At 38.3% G+C, this 22,229-nt stretch overlaps 3 protein-coding genes and 1 long non-coding RNA gene across 13 annotated transcripts in view; 2 read left to right on the top strand and 2 right to left on the bottom strand.

Moving 5' to 3' along the window:
• Positions 1-2,433, bottom strand: part of LOC122993593 (putative leucine-rich repeat-containing protein DDB_G0290503) — a 39,942-nt gene extending 37,509 nt beyond the window's left edge. For 5 of the 6 annotated variants that reach the window (XM_044367893.1, XM_044367894.1, XM_044367897.1 and 2 more), the window contains exons 1-10: positions 2,324-2,433; positions 2,136-2,218; positions 1,994-2,038; positions 1,844-1,868; positions 1,514-1,582; positions 1,345-1,434; positions 1,169-1,237; positions 966-1,061; positions 679-765; positions 424-522 (exon numbers count right to left, since the gene is read on the bottom strand). In XM_044367893.1, coding sequence (XP_044223828.1) covers positions 424-522; positions 679-765; positions 966-1,061; positions 1,169-1,237; positions 1,345-1,434; positions 1,514-1,582; positions 1,844-1,868; positions 1,994-2,038; positions 2,136-2,218; positions 2,324-2,399 — 739 coding nt within the window. In that variant the 5' untranslated portion in view covers positions 2,400-2,433. The remainder of the gene's footprint in view (positions 1-423; positions 523-678; positions 766-965; positions 1,062-1,168; positions 1,238-1,344; positions 1,435-1,513; positions 1,583-1,843; positions 1,869-1,993; positions 2,039-2,135; positions 2,219-2,323) is intronic. The other variant, XM_044367892.1, reaches the window with a different exon arrangement.
• A 2,879-nt stretch (positions 2,434-5,312) lies between these two features.
• On the top strand, positions 5,313-10,577 carry dhrs1 (dehydrogenase/reductase (SDR family) member 1). Its single transcript, XM_044369232.1, has 9 exons — positions 5,313-5,463; positions 6,276-6,425; positions 6,697-6,840; positions 6,971-7,050; positions 7,420-7,552; positions 7,663-7,806; positions 7,884-7,953; positions 9,676-9,756; positions 9,877-10,577. Exons 2-9 carry the CDS (start codon positions 6,282-6,284, stop codon positions 10,011-10,013), a joined length of 933 nt encoding a protein of 310 aa, XP_044225167.1. The 5' UTR covers positions 5,313-5,463; positions 6,276-6,281; the 3' UTR covers positions 10,014-10,577.
• A 785-nt stretch (positions 10,578-11,362) lies between these two features.
• LOC122994364 (RING finger protein 212B-like) lies at positions 11,363-21,686 on the bottom strand. Of its 5 annotated transcripts, none has more exons than XM_044368992.1 (13): positions 21,541-21,686; positions 20,213-20,334; positions 20,010-20,062; positions 19,816-19,890; positions 19,428-19,534; positions 19,233-19,335; positions 19,115-19,143; positions 18,986-19,026; positions 18,845-18,869; positions 18,663-18,729; positions 17,949-18,006; positions 17,779-17,809; positions 11,363-11,986 (listed from the first exon to the last, which is right to left on the bottom strand). In XM_044368992.1, exons 2-13 carry the CDS (start codon positions 20,310-20,312, stop codon positions 11,923-11,925), a joined length of 753 nt encoding a protein of 250 aa, XP_044224927.1. In that variant the 5' UTR covers positions 20,313-20,334; positions 21,541-21,686; the 3' UTR covers positions 11,363-11,922. The 5 variants fall into 5 exon arrangements, with proteins under 5 accessions (XP_044224927.1, XP_044224930.1, XP_044224926.1 ...); XM_044368991.1 differs by lacking the exon at positions 11,363-11,986 and adding an exon at positions 17,332-17,664 and having other exon boundaries at positions 21,541-21,679; XM_044368995.1 differs by lacking the exon at positions 17,949-18,006 and having other exon boundaries at positions 21,541-21,685.
• Positions 11,993-13,770, top strand: LOC122994366. Its single transcript, XR_006406580.1, has 3 exons — positions 11,993-12,378; positions 13,167-13,258; positions 13,671-13,770. It is a non-coding gene; the product is annotated as an uncharacterized LOC122994366 (long non-coding RNA).
• Positions 21,687-22,229: the final 543 nt, after the last annotated feature.

Raw genomic sequence — 22,229 nt, 5'->3', positions numbered from 1 at the left:
GCAAGACTGTAACTTTTGTTAAGCAGCTGCCACGGCAGAAACAAGTGACTATTATGAGATAATGTAAATGCTAAACTTTATTTGGTATAAACTACTGGCATTTAGCTAAAATGCTTCAGTATTGTTAGAAGCAGAAATGAAGAAAAGTAATAAATTAAGCAAAGTGACACAGTAATGTACACTATAAAGCAATATTTACCTAAAGTTTGCTGACACTGGCTAACATACTAGTAAGACTGTAGCAGAAAAAACCCTGAGTGAATTGAACTGAGCAAGGGTGTGTTTTATTGCTTATGAATTCAATGTTTTATTCGTAAGTTATTTCTCCTCTTAAAAGTTACATAGTCTCACTTCAAATGTATTGACTGAATTATGAACAGGCACTTTTCATATCTAAACATGCAGGTAGGTACAACAATTTACCCAGAATTCTCTGGCTTTGCTGAGGACTGGCTTCTCCTCTTCTTGACTCTGCCTGCTCTAAATCCCAGATCTGATTTTGCAGTGAGAGGATCTGAAGAACTGAACACACATATAAAAACAAGTCAACCATTTGTGAATAGCTAATAAGTTGGTACAAATCACAATAGGATCTGCCCTTGAGATTCGTCGCTGTTTACTGCTCAGCTGTTCTACAAATGTCTAATAAAGGTTTGTTTATTTTTTTAAAGCTCTTACTGAGCGCTGAGTTCGGGTGGCTTCTCTTAATCTGCTCCGTCTTCAAATTCAGTTCATGGATCTTCTCTTGCAGCTCTCTCTGCAGCACTGTGAGACACAAGTTTAGATATGAAAGTTTTCCATCAAAGCCGTTCTCACAGAGGATCTCAACGGGATTAGCATTATAGAAGAATATCAAACAGTTGTAGCTGAGTTCAAATATTTGTAGATAATAAATAATATTCAGGATGCTAAATTGAAAATACTTTGCCAGCAGATATAGAACAAAGTAGTGAAACAGCACTCACCTGTAATGTCAATAGTACTTTCAGTAGAATTAGAAGCAAGTTCGATCTTCTTCTGTAACGTATTTACCTCCCTGGTGATTGCAATGATCTTCAGAACTAGAAAGAAACTTGGCATTACCACGTGATAAAAAATATCTGAAGAAATGGTGATATGTGCTATAAAATATTAAATGAAAATTGAGAGGTTTTACTCTCAAACTTACTCAGAGAAGTGTCGCTATCAAATTTCTCCAGGAGCTCTTTCATTTTATTTTGCAGCTGGGTTTTATAAGCTGTCAAGGAATTAAAGATACATTTTAACATGTATTTTTGTTGCGCAAAGTGTATCCGTTTCACATGTGCCATATATGTAGAGTATAATTTACAATAAAAGGCTTACAGCTAGTAATAGCTGAGGCTGTCGCACTGCATGTGGAAAGCTTCAGTTTCAGCTGTCTGATTTCTGTCCTCAGTCCAAATGCTTCATTATCTGTCAGAAAGATCAGAGGTTATATCAGTTATATCAGAGCTATAGTAAGCCAACTACTACTAAAAGGATGTATACTAACCTAGTTGGTTGTTGTGGAGAGTTGCCTGTTGAAATTGCTTGTTAAGCAAAGTAAGCTGTTCCTTCACACCTGACAAAGACAGCAAGTCAGCAAGATAATAGACAGAGCGCAATGTCAGCCTTAACCTACTGTGCACACTTGCAATGAGAATTGTTACTTGTATCTCAGTCAACAGTGCTGCTGCTACCTAATACAAAAGCTGCTTGCTCAGTACTGTAACCGTGTCACTGTAACTGGTAAGTATTCTACATATAATCAGTGCACATGATCTGCTGTATGATTTGTCTGACATGCACATATTGTTAAGTATAAGTATAAAGAACCACTCACCAACACAAGTTTTGACAGTAATTGACTGTAAGAGAACAAAACATATAGAATTCATTGAAATAAATGAAAAAAGTAGATTTAAAAAATCATTTTATTTAGAAAACAAACCAAATGAGAAATGTATAAGCCTAAAAAGTATTTGTTACATACCGTTACATTTATGTTCCTGGGATCAATTCCTTCTGGTAGGGTGATCTGAGGTCAACAGGGTAGAGGACACTGTTATCAATCTGTATTAAATTGTTTATATGAATATTTTCTCATTTGATAAGTCACAGTCTAGGGGACTCACTGGGATACTTGAAATGATCTTGTCCAGCTCTGGATTTCCTGTATGACCGATTAAAGTTTTCCCATCATCATGGATTGAGGCGACTGACAAAGAAAAAAATCCACATTAACTGTCAGAGTTTTAAAAACATTTATATTAATTGGCTCCTTACTAAATGAGTGCAATGTGGATGAGTTACTGTTGCTTACCGTGTCTGCTGTCAGAAGCCTGGACAACACAGAAGAGAAGGAGGGCAATCCAAATAAAGGGAGACCCTCCAGCCATTGCGCTTCTATCATAAAACTTTCTCCTTCTGTTCTTTCTGCTGTCGTAATGCTTTTATACACAGCTGAATGAAGAATGTGTGGGGGCGGCGTTGACTTTTGGATTACAGTATAATACTATCTATCTATCTATCTATCTTATCTATCATCCCTCCAGCCTGTGACTATCCAATTTATTAAGTAAGTAAACAGGTCTGTTTAACCAAATATACTAATATACTGAAATATCTTATGACAAAGTATATTAATATAATTTTAATTCATTCTTAGTACGATGTTCATTCCACTTATTATTTTAAGCTACAAGTCATGAATGTATGATAAGCAACTCTACAACTGACAGGTTGCAGTTGCCAAACGCATCTATTTACACTGAGTTAATAATTAAAATGTTTTTCAGGAGGTTTTTGTATGACCATCTGTCATCAATCTTGATCAAGCCTGAATGAACGACTCCCCACTGCTCTGAATACTTAGAAATGATTCAGCACAAACTCTGAGTATATATAAAAAGACGCTTGGCAAATACGTGTTTCAACTTCATTTCAATGACAAATAAGGGCAATGCCACAATGTTAGTGCACAACAAAACTGGCACTGGATTTATGAAGACAAAAAAATCTGAATTCCTGTTAGACTGCAAAATTTGTAAGAATATAATTTATCTTCTACTGACAATAATCACCCAATAAACAATGTTCTACTTCAAAAGTCCTGTCTTTAATGGGACACACTCACTCATGCAAGTGTCAGAAGGCAACAGATAGAATATAAAACTTAGCTGAGCACTAGCTTACTTACTGCTGACTGAGACAGTCCTAAATAGTCACAAGATCACAACGATTATCCAACTTGTGACTTGATTCATATTACAGGAGGAACAGAATATCCTTACATACTACAACTTTAGTAAACATCAACTTTAACCAGACTTTTAATCCACACAGAATTTTAAATCACTAATCCTAAACCATCAGATACAGTTACTGATAAGACCTCTGTTAGGGGGAGCACTGGGTGAAGCAATGCTGGAAATTATGACATCTGAGTTTGGCTTGAATCAAGGTCTGAGCTTTTTTTTAAAATCTGTTTCCCGTAATGTTCATGTGTTGATAATGATTAACTCAATCTTTTTTACCTAGGTCATATTTTGTAATTTGTTTTGTTGTATTTTCCCTGGAAAATCCCACTGAGGTTAAAAATCTCTTGCTGACTTGCAAGAGTGTCCTGGCCACGACTCCCACTCCAATGTGATAACAGTTTAGTTTTAGGTCAAAACAGTTTAAGTTAAGGTCAAATACAAACTGGTAATGCTGAGAAACTATTTATTTGTGTGATGTCAACTATCACATAATTAAAGATATTAGCTGAAGATTTTGTTTCTGTTGCTGATTTGTTGTATGTGTAACAAGCATGTAATTATAAACTATGAACCATTCATAACCATAACATTTTTAAGCCTAAACTCAACCCAAGTTTTTCCATATTTCTAACAATAACATATTTCCAGACATTTCAATACTGTACACTAATTTCCATGCTATAGAAAGTGTATTATATGAGGATTGGCAGGCTTTCTGGCTTCATATTTCAGTCACCTAGTGGTAAATTGGGAATCAGACTGTGGTAAAGTGTAACTTAATGTTTTAATGTCCTTCAATGTGTTTGCCACAACCCACAGTGAAACTGTTTGACTTCACCAGTGATTTATTTTGGTTCAAGCTTTTCACATCAATAACACCAAGCAGACATTTTAACTTGTCATGGTAGGAAAAGCACAGGTGTATTTAATTACCTTAACGACAGCTCTGTTCTATTCAACTGTCCCAGTAAACCATGACAGTGTGACAGTGAGCCAGCCTGCACAATACCAGAACCCTAAAATCATTCATTTTACTATTGGCATGACATTTGACATGCCAATGGTACAAAATGAACAGGAGTAATAACATTAATGATCTCTGCATTCCAATTAGTTGAGTCAGTTTCAGGATCCAGACAATCTACATTTTACACTTTTGTAATATTTCACAGTAACATGCAAATGTGAAAGAATGTGAGTGAGTGAAGAAATACACAGAAGTTGAATGGGTTAGGGTGACGGGACGGGATTATCTAGATTCTTTGTTGCTTCTTTTTTCCCTTTTTTACCTCTCCACGGTTTATTTTGTTGTTACTGTCAAGTGGATACTTTTAAAACTCATCCTTTGGCTTTGGAGCAAAAAGTGATTAATTGTTCTGTATTTAACCCAAACTGCTCAATAAAAATATGTTTGAACAAAATAATTTTTGAAGCCACTGAATAGCTTTCGTATACACAGCCGAGAGTTGTACCTCGGGTATTTGGAAATGTTCTTGTAACATTTAATATCCTATTATTCATGTATTACTATTACAACTACAACTCCAACGTCTTCCTTTGATCATAATCATCATTATTGTTATCACTACCTTCATGAGCTACAATATTCTTAGAAGGACTATGGCGCCATCGTGTGTATATTTAAATTAAAAAAGCATTGAAGTTACACCAAAGACTTAACTGTAAGATAGTTCACTGGCCAATCAACTAATCAACTAAACCACAACAGGCTGAAGCGCATGCGTTTTTCAATCATTTAAAGGATTATTTGACAGTCAAAATGTCATCGATAGTTGATTAAGATATTAAGTCATGACTGTTTGAGTGTTTAATCCCATAACAACTTGAATATCTGGGGCGAACATGCGCTGTTCTCGAGCAGTCAAACGAAGGAGGAAGAGGCGCCCGTGAATCCCACAGACGTATAACAAGAGCTCTTATAGTACATCCACGGTGACTCCTCAGTGACCCAGCTGCTGTATTCTGTTCTCTCCGCGTCTTCTCGCGATATCTCACGATATCTCGCGGTGATAGGCTCGTAACTGTAACACTGGTCACATTACTCGTAGCTTGAGGCTCTGCTACACGGTCGGATATCACAACAACAGCATAAACCAGCCGTGACATTTGCACCAAAACGTTTCCTTGCCGGGACAGTTATTGGCACTTGACGAACCAGATCCAGCGCCTTCTGTGAAATAAGGTTTTTGATGATGCAGTTTAGCAAATTCAATAGATTTCTGTCTGTTTGTTTTTGGGGTTTTTTTTTTACAATGTACTTTGTTAACAGGGCAGTCAGATTAAGCACGAAATTTAATCCAAATGAGCCGTCAATTTAGGTTTTAACTGAATTTTTGTCGTTGTTAAAGTCTGTTATAAAGAGATAACTTGTTCTAACAAGAAGAATTTCGTTACAACACCAGTAAAATTATTGTTACTATTGTTATTAAAACGAAAATGTGTGTTGTGAACAATTAAAAGTTAACCTAAAAACGAGAAAGAAAACATGTATAACATGAATGTGTGTTGTTATTGTGAGCAAGAACTCGTTTCATAACACATGTTCTCTCTAAAATGAGAAACTGAGGAGATTTTATTGTATATGTCGCCACAGTTTATTATTTTTATGTTGTAAGTTGTTGTACTTGCCTCCCACAGTACATTTATGTGTTTCACAAGTAAAACTTAGCCTACTCACCCTTACCCTACATTAGCTAACGTTTAATCACTTATGAGTCACTGATCAGTGATATCACCCCTATGACTGATAATCAGTAGATATGTAGATATCAGTAGTGTGTCAGTTGTATAGGCATGTTGAATAACACTTACTAAACCATGTAGTTGTGTTACGTAAAAATATAGCCCCTCTTAACTCTGGACAGGGGGCGGGAGAGTTTCCTTTATGCAACACTCTTGCAACGTTTTTTTTTTTTTTTTTTTTACCTCTGTACATATTTACCAGACAATTTGAGCTCACTGTGTCATATATGCTGTGTTGTCTTCTGACTCCAGAGAAAAATGTCCCTGTCTGGCTGGGTGTGTGTGGTAACCGGTGCCTCCAGAGGCATTGGCAGGGGAATAGCTCTCCAGCTGTCTGAGGCAGGAGCCACCGTCTACATCACTGGACGCCAGGAGAAGACTCTGAAACAAACTGCTGCACAGGTGAAATTATGAGCTTGTGTTTGTTATAGTTGCTAAATTAAATCGCTATTAGGTAGATTAAAAAAAAGGAATTTTCTCAAACCTATTTCTTTCTGTTAAAAGTGTCATCAATTTGTGATCAGTCTGTTAAACTCACAAATCTGTGAATTCTTCCCTCCAGTCCTTGTTGGTGGATAACTTAGAAAAAGTTGCTTTGTAGTGCTGTAATAGTATTGTGTCTGTCAGGATTTGCTGACATGGCTCACAGTGGTTGTGTTTATTTACAACACAGGTTAAGGAGAGGGGTGGAAACTGTGTGCCAGTTATCTGTGATTCTACAAAAGACGAAAATATTGAAGAACTGTTTGAACAAATCAAACGTGAACAGAATGGCAGGCTGGATATCCTGGTGAACAATGCCTACGCTGGGGTACAGGTTGGTACCATTACGACACTTAATGTAGAGAAAAGCTGTTTGAATGAAAGGGAAGAGTATGAAAGAGGACCAACCATAAACAGCCCACTGTGTGATTTACCTGAACTAAAAACATGACGTGTTACCCCAGGATATCTTCGAGAATATGGGAAAGAAGTTCTGGGAAACAGATCCGTCTATTTGGGATTCCATCAACAACACAGGGCTCAGGTAGGCCTTTGTGCTCCGTCATGTCTGATACAGCAGAGTCAACTGAGTCATTGCCAGTGAACTGTTTAGTCATTTCCTCTAAGGACATATTTCCAGTCATCAGCTGTTGCTCTTTATTTGACCTTCTTTTTTTAGTTCAGTTCAGTGGAAATTCACTCGGAGGCGTTGCTCTTTCAAGAATTCATAACAATACAAAGATGAAACTTAGAGATATGAAGCATACTGTGATATGTTTCATGTAAATCCAAGCGGTTACAATTTGTAGTCTTGCTTTACGTTTCTCTACAAAAATTTGATTTACTTCAAAAAAATAATAATTGATCAAAATAAGATTTATATGACTTCTTTCTATTTTTATTTATCTGGCAGGGGCCACTATTTCTTCTCAGTTTACGCGTCCCGGTTGATGGTGGCTCAAGGCCGAGGTTTGATAGTGACTATTTCGTCAATGGGAGGGCTGCGCTATCTCTTCAATGTGCCATACGGCGTTGGTAAAGCCGCTGTAAGTTCTTTTCCCAGTTAACACAAACACACATATAATTAGATCTAAATTCTATAGGCACACCTTTTATGTACAATAAAAACTTGGTTTCTATTGCGGTTTCTTTCCAGTGTGACAGGCTGGCAGCAGACATGGCTGTTGAGCTGAAAAGTAGGGGAGTGGTTTCTGTCAGCCTGTGGCCAGGAGCAGTGCAGACAGAGTTGGTGTCTCAGTTCATACTGGAGAGGGATACACCAGAGGGTGTAAATTCTAAGGTAGACTCTTCTTCTGACAGCAAATGCATTTCCATGGAAACTACCTAAGCTGGTTTGATAAATTCTCTTTTCCTCAGTTTAAAGATGTATTTGCTGCTGGAGAAACCACAGAACTGAGCGGGAAGTGCATAGTCAACCTGGCAAAAGGTAGGATTATAATATATAGGATGGTATTCACTTCACAGTTGACTCCTGGGGCTCTACTTTCATGAAGCAAGCGGCGTGGCACACATCGCAGTCAAGTGCATCCTGCACAGTGCATTTGCACTTTTGGTATATTCATGGCCAGGCTCACCAGGCGCACTTGCATACGGGGTGGGACCAGAAAGAATTAATTATCATAAATTATAAGTGGGTGTGTTAAGAGGGCGTGACAATCATGGCCAATCACTACCTCAGAAGAAACTTATTGTTGTCTGGGATGTGTAGAGTTTCAAATATGAATACAGCAGCTCAAATATACTTCCAAAAGCAGGTGATAACTCTTTTTAAGTTTAATTCACGTTTCTGGACACGCTGATGATCTGGTGATCACCATGTTTCAGCGCATTATCACAATGATCCATACAATAACCATCTGAGGTTAAATAAAACTGTAGTGCCATATATAAAATGAAAAAAGAATTTAAAAGGTATTTTTAAAGTTTAAATCTGTTTTAAATGGGACATACTGTAGAAAGGGAGATTTCCATTTCATTTTTGATTATAAAGCAGGTCTAGGTGCTATATAAATAGTGTGGAAGTATCAAAACGCTCATTCCACAGAGAAATGAACACAGCCTGTATTCAGAAACTGTGCCTTTAAATGCACTTGTTTGGAGCAGTTTGGACTTCTGTAAGGTTGTGATGTCACAAGTATACGCTCAGTATTGTAACTAGGTAATTTTTTATCATAAAAACATCCAAATGTCTGTCAATAGACCATGAAAATGAAAATATTAAACTGGGAAAGGGGCATAATATGATCTCTTTAATGTTTTACATGCTAAAATAACTGCTGATGTTTTGGGAGGGAAATAGTTGTAGTTTAATCTTCATATTGTGACAGACACACACGTGATTCTGATAATGATCCACAAATAACTTGGGGTTTTTAAAAATAAAATTTAACTCAAACAGTCTCTATCACATGTTGCTCATCACCATCCACACTTTTCCCAGACCTGTTGATTTGCATTAGAAACTGTACAGAATTATTCATCATAACTGACAAGTTTGATATGCACATAAGCCCGGAGGTTTCTGCAGTTATTTTTGCAACGGTCTGGTCAAACTGGTACTAGTTACACAAAATTTAACCAGCAGATCTGCCGTTCAGAATTGTCAACATCACTCCAATTAGAGACTGCAGATGGCTCAGACAAGCTACCTGCTGCCCTCAGATGGCTTAAAGAGATTCAACAGAGTAAAAGAAAGGTTGTCAGTACATGATGCAAGCTGGTAAGAATAAGTCATCAATGTTTATTCAGTCTTGCATGCATTAATGCCATTACCAGAAATAAAAGTGTAAACATGAGTAAAACAAAAAAGTGGTTTGTGTGAATTTCAGAGAGGTTTATATGGGCGTACCTTCACCAAATAAATATTACAGAATGTAAGTGCACCGAGCAGGTGGGTGGTGCAGGAAAATGTGAGCTTCTTAGTTGGCATGAAAATAGAGCTCCTGGAGTCGTCACTAAATTTCAGCCAGAAAGGCTTTATACAAGTGAGCATTTGAGTAACTGTATGCACATATTTGATTTTTGCCTATGCTGTTCACTGTAAAATATTTTCAGGAACTGATTTTTATTGCTGATTATTTTATAGAGACTTTGTTTGTTTGCTAAGTAAACAAATACATTGTTGTGGTTTCTGTCTCTTGTCTGAAAGATAAAAGTCTGATGTCGCTGACTGGGAAAGTTATAATGACTTGTGACCTGGCAAGGCGCTATGGGATTCAAGATATTGATGGTAAATTTGTATTTATTCTTCAGGGTTTGTTTTTTTTAAACATTTGAAGATTAGAGATTTGGTCTCACCATTATGTGCAATCACCTCATTCTAATATTATGTCCATCTGTTTATTTCCAGGGCGAAGTGTAGTTGACTACACCTCCCTAAAATTCCTGTTGACTCAGGTCCCATATCTCTCCTGGCTCTCAGTTGTTGTCCCTTCATTCCTACGACTGCCACGCTTTGTGCTCACCCTGGCAAATAGCCGCTTCTAAACAGTTCCTGCATCAGTACTGACATGCCAGTAATACATTGTTTCAGCTGACACATGTGGTCCAAACTTTAGATCCTATATAAGCCTTGTGAGTGGTTTTGGATCACATCCATTACTGTTAGCTGAAGGGAGATAATAACACTTAACATGTTAAACTATTTACACTACCTTTTTTTTTATTTTTATGAAGGATTGTTGTTTAAATGACCTTACATATCCACTACTACTCGAGGACTTGATGAATGTGATTCTATGAAGTTTGAGGTAAACATGAAGGACGGTCTAGAATATTTTGTGTATTTTAAGATGCAATGTCACCTGTGGGTGAAGCCACACAATGATGGGAATTATTAATATCACCACATGTATCATTTTTTCAAGCAGTTTACAAAATCACAATTATCTGAAGCAAACTATGACACATTTTTAGAAACATGAATGTTTGTGTATTTTTGCATCTATTTGTAATATTTCTATTAAATGTATATACACAGTACTACAACTTCCAGTGTATTTCATTTGCCAAGTGACCGTATAAATAAATAAAGACTCTCACTGCTGTTAACACTTCTGATTCCTTTTTGCAAAGTAACAAATTGGTAGCATATCAAAAACCTATAAAATAAGATAATGATTTTAACATAGAAGGTGGAATTTTGTGCAGATTTGTTGATATTTACAACTTGCCAATTTTATTCTACTTTTTAGAATTAAAAAGAAACAGTAATTTCTACCTTTGACCCTTGTCTTATTTTCGGTTACAGAACAGCATATCTGACACTGACGCCAGCATATTGCTCAAGGACACACAGTATCACTGGAACACTTCAGTGATATTATACTTCCATCTTGTTTACAATACAATGAAAAGCCTCACAAGTTGACTATTCACATATTTAACATGTAGGCTAAACTGTACGTGATACAGTACATCTACACCTCTCTGGCTCTGATTTTTTTAGTAATATTTTGGGGATTGACCCCATCCATAGCAAGGATTTTAGAAATACTTAGGTCCCCCCAAGCACACTTTAAAATGCTTTTAGTTATTTGGATTTTTCATATTTTATTTATTTACTTAAATGTTCAGTTAACTGTTTAATTCTATTCTGTACATTTTATTCCCCACCAGGAAGGTCTAATGTTGATTCAAAGCCTACTCCATACTGTTCACAATAAAATTCTTGTGGGGAAATATTGTCTTATTTGTTCTTAGCTCTTGACTTAAAAGTATGGTCCACTATATTTATGTGAGGGAGGGAGGGCTCTTCGTCATATGGTAGGAGTTGAATGTCGTGTCTGTTTAAATTGAAGATGATGATTTTCTCGATGACAATCATGATTGAGATGTTTGTTGTCGTAATTTGGATTTTCTTTATTTTAGAGAACACATGTACATTAACAGTATGTACACAAAAAACAGTTCATACCAGGGGTGTATATACAAAGTTACAAGAAAAAAATAAAATAAGAAAAAGTAATACAAATTCAAAATAATGTAGACTATCGTCGGTTCATAAGAAATTTATCAAAACAGTTTTAATTGCCTTCTTATTCTTAAGGGCTCTTATCATGGTGTCATATTAATGCAGTTCTTGATATAAATGTCCAAAAATCGGTTTGGAGCATAGACTGTATACAGTCTATGGTTTGGAGTCTGCCCATCTTTTCTTGTGAATGTGGAATTTTCCCGATAATAAAATTAACTGTGCAAAAAATATTTATTTCCTTTTCATTACCTCAAATGTCTTTATTCTGAAATTGGATCGTTTGATTTGGAGGTGGGGTTGGGGGGGGGGGACTGGTGGGTGGTTGACGTGAAAATGTTTATCCTACTGCCTCGGATTTATTATACAGGCGCCTCCTCCCTCCAATCCATGGCCTGCTCTCCCGGACTGGCACACCCACCGTCACGGTGGGAGAGGCAGTCGGGCCTTCTGGGCTTCCTGGTCCTCAGCTCCGCCTCGCCTCGATCTGGCCGGACAGGGGAAACACTTCTCAGTCAAAGAACAAAAGCAACAACGGACGGACGGAGGAGGACGAAGTGTCGGCCACTCAAATTCACAGCTGAATCTGTCGGATTGGAGATTTGAGCCCTCTACGGCAGGAATCAGCCGACGCCTGAACTCCCACGAAAAGGCGACAAACTTGTGTCGCCTCGCATCTTTGTATCCCGACTGTAATCCGTCGAGTTGCTTGATAAATAAGACAAGGGTCAAACAGACAGACAGACGGTATTGTTTCCCTGGTCTTCCTCAAAACTTCGGCCATTAAAAGCGGAGTGGCAGAGGGGAAACTGAGGATTTCTTTTGTTTCCTTTTCGCTCGCCGGGACCTCTGGGGTAAAGGGTTATTTTGGCATTTTCGGTAAGTTTATTCTTATGTTTCACTGAAGCGTGTCTGACGGCGAAGTGCGCCTGTGCAGTGTGAAGCGTTTTAGTTAGTACGCCATAGAGGGGGAGAGACTGGACTACTATTGTCACTGGCACAGGGAGCAACTTTTTAGCTTTTGGTTACACTAAACCAAACATACGATGCGTAAACTCTTAACATGTATTACAGTGGAAACATTAAACAAACTGGGAAGGCCACCACATGATCTCATCGCCGCTCATCTCAGTGTGTCACGGATGACTAATACAGTGGTTTCATAATTGTTCGCCAATGTTTTTGCTACACTTGAAAATTTCTTGCGTGGCTCAAGCGACCTAAATCGTCGGCCATGGCGCAATCTCCAAACCAAATGCGCAACATTTCCTCTGGTGTCCCAAATAAAAACCAGCTCCTCTGAACTGAGAAGTTCATGGGGTTTTTTTTAAAGACACGGCCCACTCAGTAATTGTTATAGACACCTGATTCATATAATTAGGCAGTGAGAACCACAAATTACAATTAACACTGTCCAGATGTAGTTTTAAAACACTATTATTTATTGTTCTTAGCCTTCTAACAGCCAAACTGACATTTCAGTTGTTATGTTTTCAAGTGTTGGCTTAACACCTGACTTAACAAATGAAATACATTTATATTTCTTCAGCCTCTCAAACCATTATTCATTAGAAATATGGTCTGTTTAGTGCTGTTAAAGTTTATAGTGTGCCAGGACTTGGGCGTAAGTATGACTAATGCATCTAACTCATTTTGTCCTTCAACAGGTTTCTGTTTGACTGTCTGCCTTTGTGAAGAGGCTACACTTATCTTTTGGGACTGAGAACTTGGAAGTGGAACAAAGCCTGACTGGGAAGGGGTGAGAAAGTAGACTGTGATGGATTTCTCATGGATCCCCATTCCCCACGCTCCCACCCTTTGCTACCAATAACCCCCACTCACACAAAACAAAAGTCAGTCACCACACTTTGGGGGAGGGGAACCCAGTCTGGACAGAGAGTATACGACTAGTTTCATTGGGAGTTCAGAATAAGGAGTGCAAAGTAGGGGGGAAGGGGAAACAGCTGTTAGATAATTGACTTTGAGAATGAAAGAGAACAGAAAGTTCTTAAAACATCATAGTCTGTACTTTTGGCTGTACTCTAAGAAGACATTTTCCTACTCCCTACAGTGATCCTATCTATGAAGTTAAAACATTTTGGCAGTTGAGATAAGTAAATTTAAAAAAAAAAAAAAAAAAAACTAAATCAATGTTTTTGTTTCTTTTCTAGGTGAGAGACCCTACTTTCATATCCCAGATGGCAACCTACAGTGAACACAATGGAAGAACTGGACTACTTGTGGGCATGAAGGAGCCTTTTAAAGGCAAAATAACAAAGACGGAAAGTGAAGTAAAGCACGAAGCTAAGCGCTCCGTCAAGGATTTGCACCACTCTGCCAGCTCAGCCGAAAGTAACCCAAGTGGTGTGGCTAGTTTCACCACTAACCACAACTCTGTCGTGTGCTTGCCCCTAGTGTCAGAGGGACTGAAATTGGTATGGACACAGTCTGATCAGACCCGTGAACTTGATACCATCCCAGAGCTGGTCCAAGCTTTTAATTTATTTCCATACCCATCGTCTCGTGAGGTTAACGCCCTAGCAAGGGTATGTGCCCTGCCACTGGACAAAGTTAAGGTGTGGTTTATGGTTCAGAGAATTAAATATGGTATCAGCTGGTCCTCAGAGGAGATAGAGGAGACACGGCGGAAACTGTCTGTACCTGAGCTTTATGATGACTCTACTGAAACAAATGAAGAAGCCAAAATTAATAGCAAGAGCAGCAGTTGTGATGAATTGGTCATTGATGATAAGGATAATGACGTAGAGGGTGCTATCTCTAGCCTCAATCCCCAGAAAAAGAAACCAAAGTGTGAATCACCAGATTCCTGTAAACCGGCCAAACCCACTTCCCCATGTTTCAGTTCCACCCTCCCACCTCCTCAGGATTCATACTTCTACCGCCCACCAGTTGACACGCCACCAAGCACTGCAGCTGATGTCTCCCTTGACCTTTCTGGATCATCTTCACGACAGCACCGTCATGGGCGCTACAAAAAGTCTAAAGCTCAGCTTGCTGCCCTTCGCAAGAGCTTTCTCAGAGAGAACTGGCCTGCAGAGGTAGAGCTTAGACGTTTGCAGGAAGAAACTGGGTTGAGCCGCAATGACATCCGTAAATGGTTCAGCGACAGCCGTTACCAGCTTAGGGTTGGTCGAGGAAGCCTGGCAGCAGCCCAGAACTATTCTCATCTCACTGCTGTTGGGGGTAAACATGATCAACAAATTCAACCTCTTCCACTTGTTACTCAAAGTACTCGTCAACTGAATGGTGTGAAGGGCCAAGAGGGAGCTCGTAGCAATGGGATTAGAAATTCACATTTCTTTCAGACCTTCTTGACAAACAGCCTTGAGGCATTTGGGGAAAGGGTCCCTGAGGTAGATGGGTATGAAGCGACAGAGGAGCTTTCTGGTGATGGGGACAGTCTTAAAGATGAGGAACAGAACGAAGAAAAACCATTACAATTGACCAAGACCTGCAAGACTGAGCCAGATGTTCCACAGGAATCATCAGATATATTAAAACCCTCTCCCTACTCTTCCCCCTCTGGCAGCCCACCACTGACAGTCTCGCCTAATAAACAACTTTCAAACAGCATCAGCACATCAAAGAAGTCAGCCCATTCAGCCAAAGTCAGTCCCTCACAAACACCCTTGCATGTCTCAAGGGCTTCCTCATCTACATCCCCTGCCCTCACTCCTGCTGGGCGACCAAGGAAGACCAAGGAGCAGTTGGATGTGTTAAAGCAGCACTTCTTACGCTGCCAGTGGCCCAAGAGTGAAGACTACACAGAACTTGTTAAGCTTACAGGTTTACCCCGTGCAGATGTTATTCAGTGGTTTGGGGACACGCGGTATGCTGTTAAAAACGGTCAGTTACGCTGGGTTAAGGGTGTCCGTGATCAGTTCTTGGCAGAACTTGCTGCCCAGCAAAGTAGCAGTGGTTTAACTAATGGAAGTGGGACATCTACTCGGGTTGGTGGTCGCAAACGAAAATCTCAAACAAATGGAACAAGTACAGATACCCCCAATATCCAGCCTTTGGAAACATATTACCTTTCAACAGGCTCACTACATGAAAAAGATCTTGACACTCTATGCAAGAAATCAAGAATGAGCTACCAGCAAGTGCGAGATTGGTTTGCAGCTCAGGATATTGGGGAGACTGACCGAGAACCTACTGTTACTGATTAAGACACATAGACACTAAAGACTAAGTAAGAAAGTTGGTTGGGTGCTCCTCACATCCTTTGCACCAACAAGCATAGTTATGACTTGGGTTTATATTGCTTTAATTGAAGCAGGTTTGTAACATTTAGTCTTCCCAGTACAAGCCCAAAGTGAGGTTTGTGTTTTTTATATTTGCTGCATTTTCTGCTCATCCTAATATATATATGGACTTGAATTATAATTTTGTTGCTGTAAATAGGACAGTAACTTGTACACTGGTTTGCTATATTTTTGAGCTTACTATTTTTGTTTAGATATCAATACTACAGATTTTTTTAGTATGCTATTGTAGCAGTAATTTAAACTGGTTGTACTTTTGGTACCTAAGTATAGCAGATGAGTAAATGCTCTGGAAACACTTCTATGTTGATGATTTTGTTGACTGATCACTGTGTGTTCTCATTCCTTTACAGCCAATAATTCCTTATCATGAAAAGCACACTGGACATGTACACTTTAAATTGACATCTTGCACTTTGGTTTTAGAGCCTGCTGCCATTATGCTTATTAAATCCAATTCTTTCACAAAATATGAATACCTAACTAAACAGTGTCCTTCTTGACCCCTTAACAGCAAAACCTTGTATCATGCCTTTTGAAAACATAATGGTACAGAAAATACTGTTGCATCTAATTCCATTCATTTCTTCAGCATATTCCTGAAACACATTCCCTGATTCTCTTTTTGGCCATCTGTTGAAATACTTGATTTACTTTGCATCTAACTTGCATTTTACTGCACATTTGTAACAGTTAAGGATCCCAGTACCAAGAAAGCAACAATCACCTCAACATTATACAGATATTAGAACAGCCAACATTAGCTTTGATTTGCACTCATTGATTCAGTCAGTATTTTTATATCTCTTTTGTCTTAGTAGATGTAGGGTGTGACTTCATGGTTTATAGTATAGACAAACTAGATAACTGATGGGGGTCCACATACTGGGTTTGACTTAATAATCCAAAGAAAAACTACAGTTTTATTTCTGTCCTAGATTATGTATTAAAGCACAAACATTTTATGTTCAGGTTATTAGTACAGGCATTATTAGTTATTTCATAAATTTGTTGTGTGTGTGTAGTACTCCAAAGTACATCTCAATTGACATGCAGAGGGTGAAGTGGGCTTTAAATTGAATCAAGGTTAAGTCTGTGAAAATGTCTGGGTATAGGTTGGATGAACAGAATATTGATTTATCGGTGAGCAGCACTGTGTTTTGTCATTCTGTTAGTCATAAAAAACATTCATGCAAGTGTTATGCTTAAGGGAAATACCCAAACACTTTGTGTCTTCCTTTGCAGATGTTTTCAATGTAGTTTTTCCTGTTTAAAAAAAATCTCATTTGCACAATTGTGTCACTGGAAACAAGTAAAAGATTTGCCTTTATAATCATGCGTGCAAGAGCTGTTTTTGTGTGTCCAGCTGGTTCAGCTGATTCTGATTGATCAAATTCTTTTCTTTTTTTTTTTTTACCACAGTTAATTCTCTGTTGTGAGCAAAACGCAAGTGGCTGTGATATGCATCTGCAGAAATGGCTCAGAGATAATTTGCTGATAAGAATGTGTTGCCAGAAAAAATCATAATTATTAACCAATGATCAAATAAGATAATTTAGCAGTTTAATAACTTAACAGAAGAGCAGTTGTGAGATCAGTACAGTAAAATCCATATAGGCTTAACAACTATAAAACACCTACACACTCAGCAACATACAAGACATTTAATCATTTGTGCCAACTGTTTCTGAACAAAAACAAATCCTCACCTTCCACAACATGTGACAGTCCTGATGAACAGATCTATAGCTAATGACTGCTAAACTGACAAAAATATCCCCAGAACTGTTAGTGCCCATTTCATTAACGCCTTGGTGACAGTATTGATAATCCACTCATAAACTGGAACGGGAAAACATTAGGAGTCTGGCGCTGAGTTCTGAGGATGACAGAAATGGACTGACTGAGCAATTACATGAGAATCATCCTCCCATCAAAAGAATTATGTGATCCAATGTTTTTTAACAGACATTATTTGGAAATAATTTCTTACCTTGTAGGAGTGCTTAAGGAAGAAGGTGTTCCTTTTTAAAACAGGGAAGAAAAAGGATTGTGATTTAAGATGGAATGCATTTAATTTTTGAGTTGTTTAAGCATAGTGTATCCACTTCAATCACAGAACCAATGCTAGAGCTATAAAAGTGTGTTTGCAACGGCACTTACTGTGTCCGTGTTCATGAAGAGGACTATGACTGGAACGAGAGGTTGCTGATCCAGGAGTCTGATTTTTAAAAAAAAGTGTTTTCTTGATTTTATACAAAAAGTTAAACCAAACTATTCTTCTCTTAACTCTTCAAGTTCAGAATTGAATATTCAATGAATACTATGAAGGAATCAGTCTATGAATTTGCAATTATTGTAGGTGAAAATTCATACTTGACCTTGGAAATAGTAGTTTAACCAAAAAAGAAATGTAACTCAAGGTATGTGTATTTGCTTTTTCAGAAACTTTCAACTACATCTCTGTCTTAATTAGTAGATGAATTTGCTCTGTTGTCATAGAGACGGCATCTTTATAACAACTGAATTCCATCCGCTGGGGAAGATAGAGATGCAGTTAAAACCTCTAGTGCCAGTAAAAGTGACCAAATGTACCTTGAGTTACGATTTTTGTTACGTCAAACTAATAATTTTTTTCGATGAGGCACCTAAAAAGTTCAGGTTTATTTGTATAGCACAATATTATACAAAAACAACTCAAAGTGCTTTCCAGAGTGATTGGATTATTGTGAAACTTTGATTAAGTTACAAAATAATCAAAGTATAGATTTAAATATTCATCTTGTATTAAGTATTTTTTGAAAAATACATTTGGTTCTCAAACCATAACAATCATTTCGGTCTAATTACATGCAGCCACTTAAATACAAGGCTTACTGTGAGGGAGGAGAGACTGGGACCTCTGTCTCTGGCCAACCCCTGGGACTCTGCTGAACCTATGTGACTGAGACCCAGACAACAATATTTGAGTACAAGATGTTGTGCAAACCTTTTATTACGCACGATGATATAGCAAATAAAGAATGAAATCCACTAGAACATGACAATGTCATACATACCTTATAGGTCTTGAACGAGGGGTAACTGGTAAAAGAAAACACACACATACACTCCTCATTAACTTTAATCCAAAAATATGAAATTGACTATCAATTATAAAAACATTACTGTAACAATTCACCTTTAATCACTTGGCTTACCTGGGGAAGTGACAGCAACAGGGAGTGACATCCTTTGAGTACTGTATGAGACAAAAAAATAATTCAAAACTTAATACTAAAAAGTTTGTTATCAAGCATGATAGTACTGAAATGTAAACTGCCTTTTACCCATCTATTTGAAATTGTCCTGGAGAAACCTGTGGTAAGCAGAAAGAGTGCAGTCTAAATCAGACATCTTTCTTTTGGAAACATTAACTTCTTTTCATCAGACTCTTAAAACACTTACCCTCCTCTGAGAAAGAGGCTTTTTTAACTCTGCAGTCTCTCTTTCCAGCTCTGAAAGTTTCTTTTTTAAGTGAGCATTCTCTCTTTTCAGCTCCGAGAGTTGCCTTGTGATAACAGACATGGGAAGAATAGCATTGCAATCGGGGGGTAATATTTATACAGCCACGGAAGAATGATAAGAAACTACTGAATTCACCTGTAACCCTGTTCAGTGACTTCCTTTAGACGCCTTTCCAGTTCAACAGACTTATGCTTGAAGTGCGCTGTGACTTTCTCCATCTGTGTTCGCTGAAAAAGTGCAATCTGAGGAGTATAAAGACCCTACTATGAAATATTCTCTCAGTAAAAAAATTAATTAAACTGTAAATCAACTTTGGCTTTTGGATAATAGTTCAGAGATTCCCAAATGATCTTATGCTTTTAATCTTGTCAAATATCACTCTAGCTGACACAATCTCTCGCTGAATTACTCACTGACTGGATATTAGTTGACTGACTGCTCTGACATTTAACATAGTGGTGTAGCAATTAAAAAGGACAGCAGTGTGGGAGCTTGGGGTGAATGCTGCACAGAGGAGACAAACCTGCGATATGTGCTCCATTCGTGATTGGATGAGCTTCACAGGATCTTGGAAAAACACTTTTTCCTGTGGCTTCATCTAAAAAAGAAATTTGTGCAGATATAATGCTTTGGCCATGTAAAATAAGAAGGTCATTCTCTTTTAATGGCATAAAGTTGCAGACAGTAACTTGCAGTGAATATTTCAAATTCACCAACCTCATCTGTGATGGGCAAATAACTGCAGCTGGCCCTACAAACACTGCACTGCTCTGAGGGAAAAGGCAAAATCACAAGAGGCATAATTAGCCCGAAACTTTGTCACACTGGTTGAAATTTTACAGGTTATGTTGAAGAAGTGAAGTTAAAAGCTGAAGTAAATAAAGTTAGTACGCAGAGCAGATAGAATACAGCAGTCTTACTAGATGTGATGCATGCTTCACAGCAGATGTGGCCACAGCTGGACACAGCAAACTTCGATCCTCTCTTTGTGAAGCACTGGTTACAGTGGAACCAGTCCATTTTTAGACCTAGTTTCCAAAATCTGCAAAAATCAACACAAGATCACAATACAGATATGTGATTATCTCACATTAACCAAAATGAGCTGGCTAGTCTATTCTTTTGTATCATTACCCCGACTTTACTGAAGTAGGTCAACAATAACCTTGCATTTCCTATGGTCATATATCAGAATCTCTCATCTTTATCAGGTAATTCCACCAGGTATATAAAGATTCAAAGGATTTATTACTGTATTAGCATAGTAAGTATAGTATTACTTTTGGTCTGGGGCCATTTTTCATACTTTGGCTTGGCCTTTTAGCTCCAGTTACAGAGTTTTTTTAAAGTATCACATAGAATATTTTAGTCCATAATGTGCTTCTGACTTTGTGGCAGCAGTTTGGGGAAAGTCCTTATCTGTTTTAACACGTCAGTGCCCCCGAGCACACAGTTAGGTGTTTGATATGAGGCAACTTAAGTGGCCTGAACAGGACCTTGATCTCAAACCCATCTAACACCCCTGGGGTGAACTGAAATAAACGCCTGTGAGCCAGGCCTTATCCCTGAACATCAGTCCCCCCACCCCCTATCCATACACACACATCATTAATGCTCTTGTGGCTGAATGACAGAAAATCCCTGCAGGTTACAAAATCTTGTGGAAATGCTAGAGCTCTTGAGGCTCTTATGGCAGCATATCAATGCCCACAGTTTTGGACTGAGATGGTCAGCAGCCACATATGGTTGTAATATTCAGGTGTCCACATACTTTTGGCCATGTAGTGTTCCAGTAAGTGGACAGACCATTTTCATTGAAGACATTTTGACTTTTCAAAACAGGAAAAGTAACTGTTAAAGGAGTAAATAATAACATTAGCAACAGCTCTATCCCATCAATTTTCCCAGTGAGTCAGGTCAGCAGTGAACATGCACAGCACCATTCATATCTCCTGCTTTGACGGTCAAAACGTCTGTTATGGTAAAATATTAATATTAAGCTTGTTCTGACGTTGACTGACACACGCGCGCGCACACACACCCCCTTGGAGTACAGCGCCTACAGCAGTCAACAGATAAAGTTATATTCATCCACAATGCTAAAGCTACTGTTAGCTACAACACATTGCTAAATTCCCTCGTTGTATTTGGCTGTATACTGACATACATGAGGTCAGAAACACGCTGAAAACGTCCATGAATGTAGAAAATATGTGCTCGTTCATTTTCGTCATGTGGACAATAGTACCTGTGGTCCGGCTCAGAGGGAGTAAAAGTTTTAACATGACAGCCGAGTCAGGTCATCGTCATTCCCGCCTCTGCGTGCCCAGCAGGGGGTCAGTGATGCCGCCTCCAGCACTGACAGGCAGGATGAGTCCAGTCCCTGCTGCCCTGTATGTGTCTGTGCGCGCGCTCAAATGTTAATACGCTAATTAACTGCTTTTAACAGCAGTGATTTAATACAGAAATGTCCGCTTTTTAGTTTAAACGTTTTTAAATCAGGTCTCTGATCTTTTGTGAACCATTTATTTAATGAAATTGAGTTTTCTAGTGAATTTTTGAGTGGCTAATTTTAGCTCTTAGATATTTTTGAACCAATCATTTCAAGATGTTGGATGTGCCTGGAAATAAATATTGAACTTAAAAAAAAAAATCCATGTACTCCTTTTTCACTTCAAAAGATGGATATAATTAAAACAAAACATTGGGTAGGACATGTCATTTTTCTATTTCTCTTCAATGCTTGCCATTTTAGTTGTGCTGCAGATATCATGGTCATGTAAACCAACAACACACCCAAGGACACCTGTTGCACCACATGTCATGACCTGCTATGTCTCCACTTCCAAAATAGATTTTATAGCTTAATCATTAATCTTTAGCAACTATACTAGTAACATTAATGCTAGTTTGAGAGTGGATTACAGTGGATCAGCT

This window comes from Thunnus albacares, chromosome 12, assembly GCF_914725855.1.
Source record: "Thunnus albacares chromosome 12, fThuAlb1.1, whole genome shotgun sequence".
Taxonomy (NCBI): Eukaryota; Metazoa; Chordata; class Actinopteri; order Scombriformes; family Scombridae; genus Thunnus; species Thunnus albacares.
The sequence above is the reverse complement of the archived record's forward strand: the minus strand, read 5'-3'. Positions and strand labels throughout refer to the sequence as shown.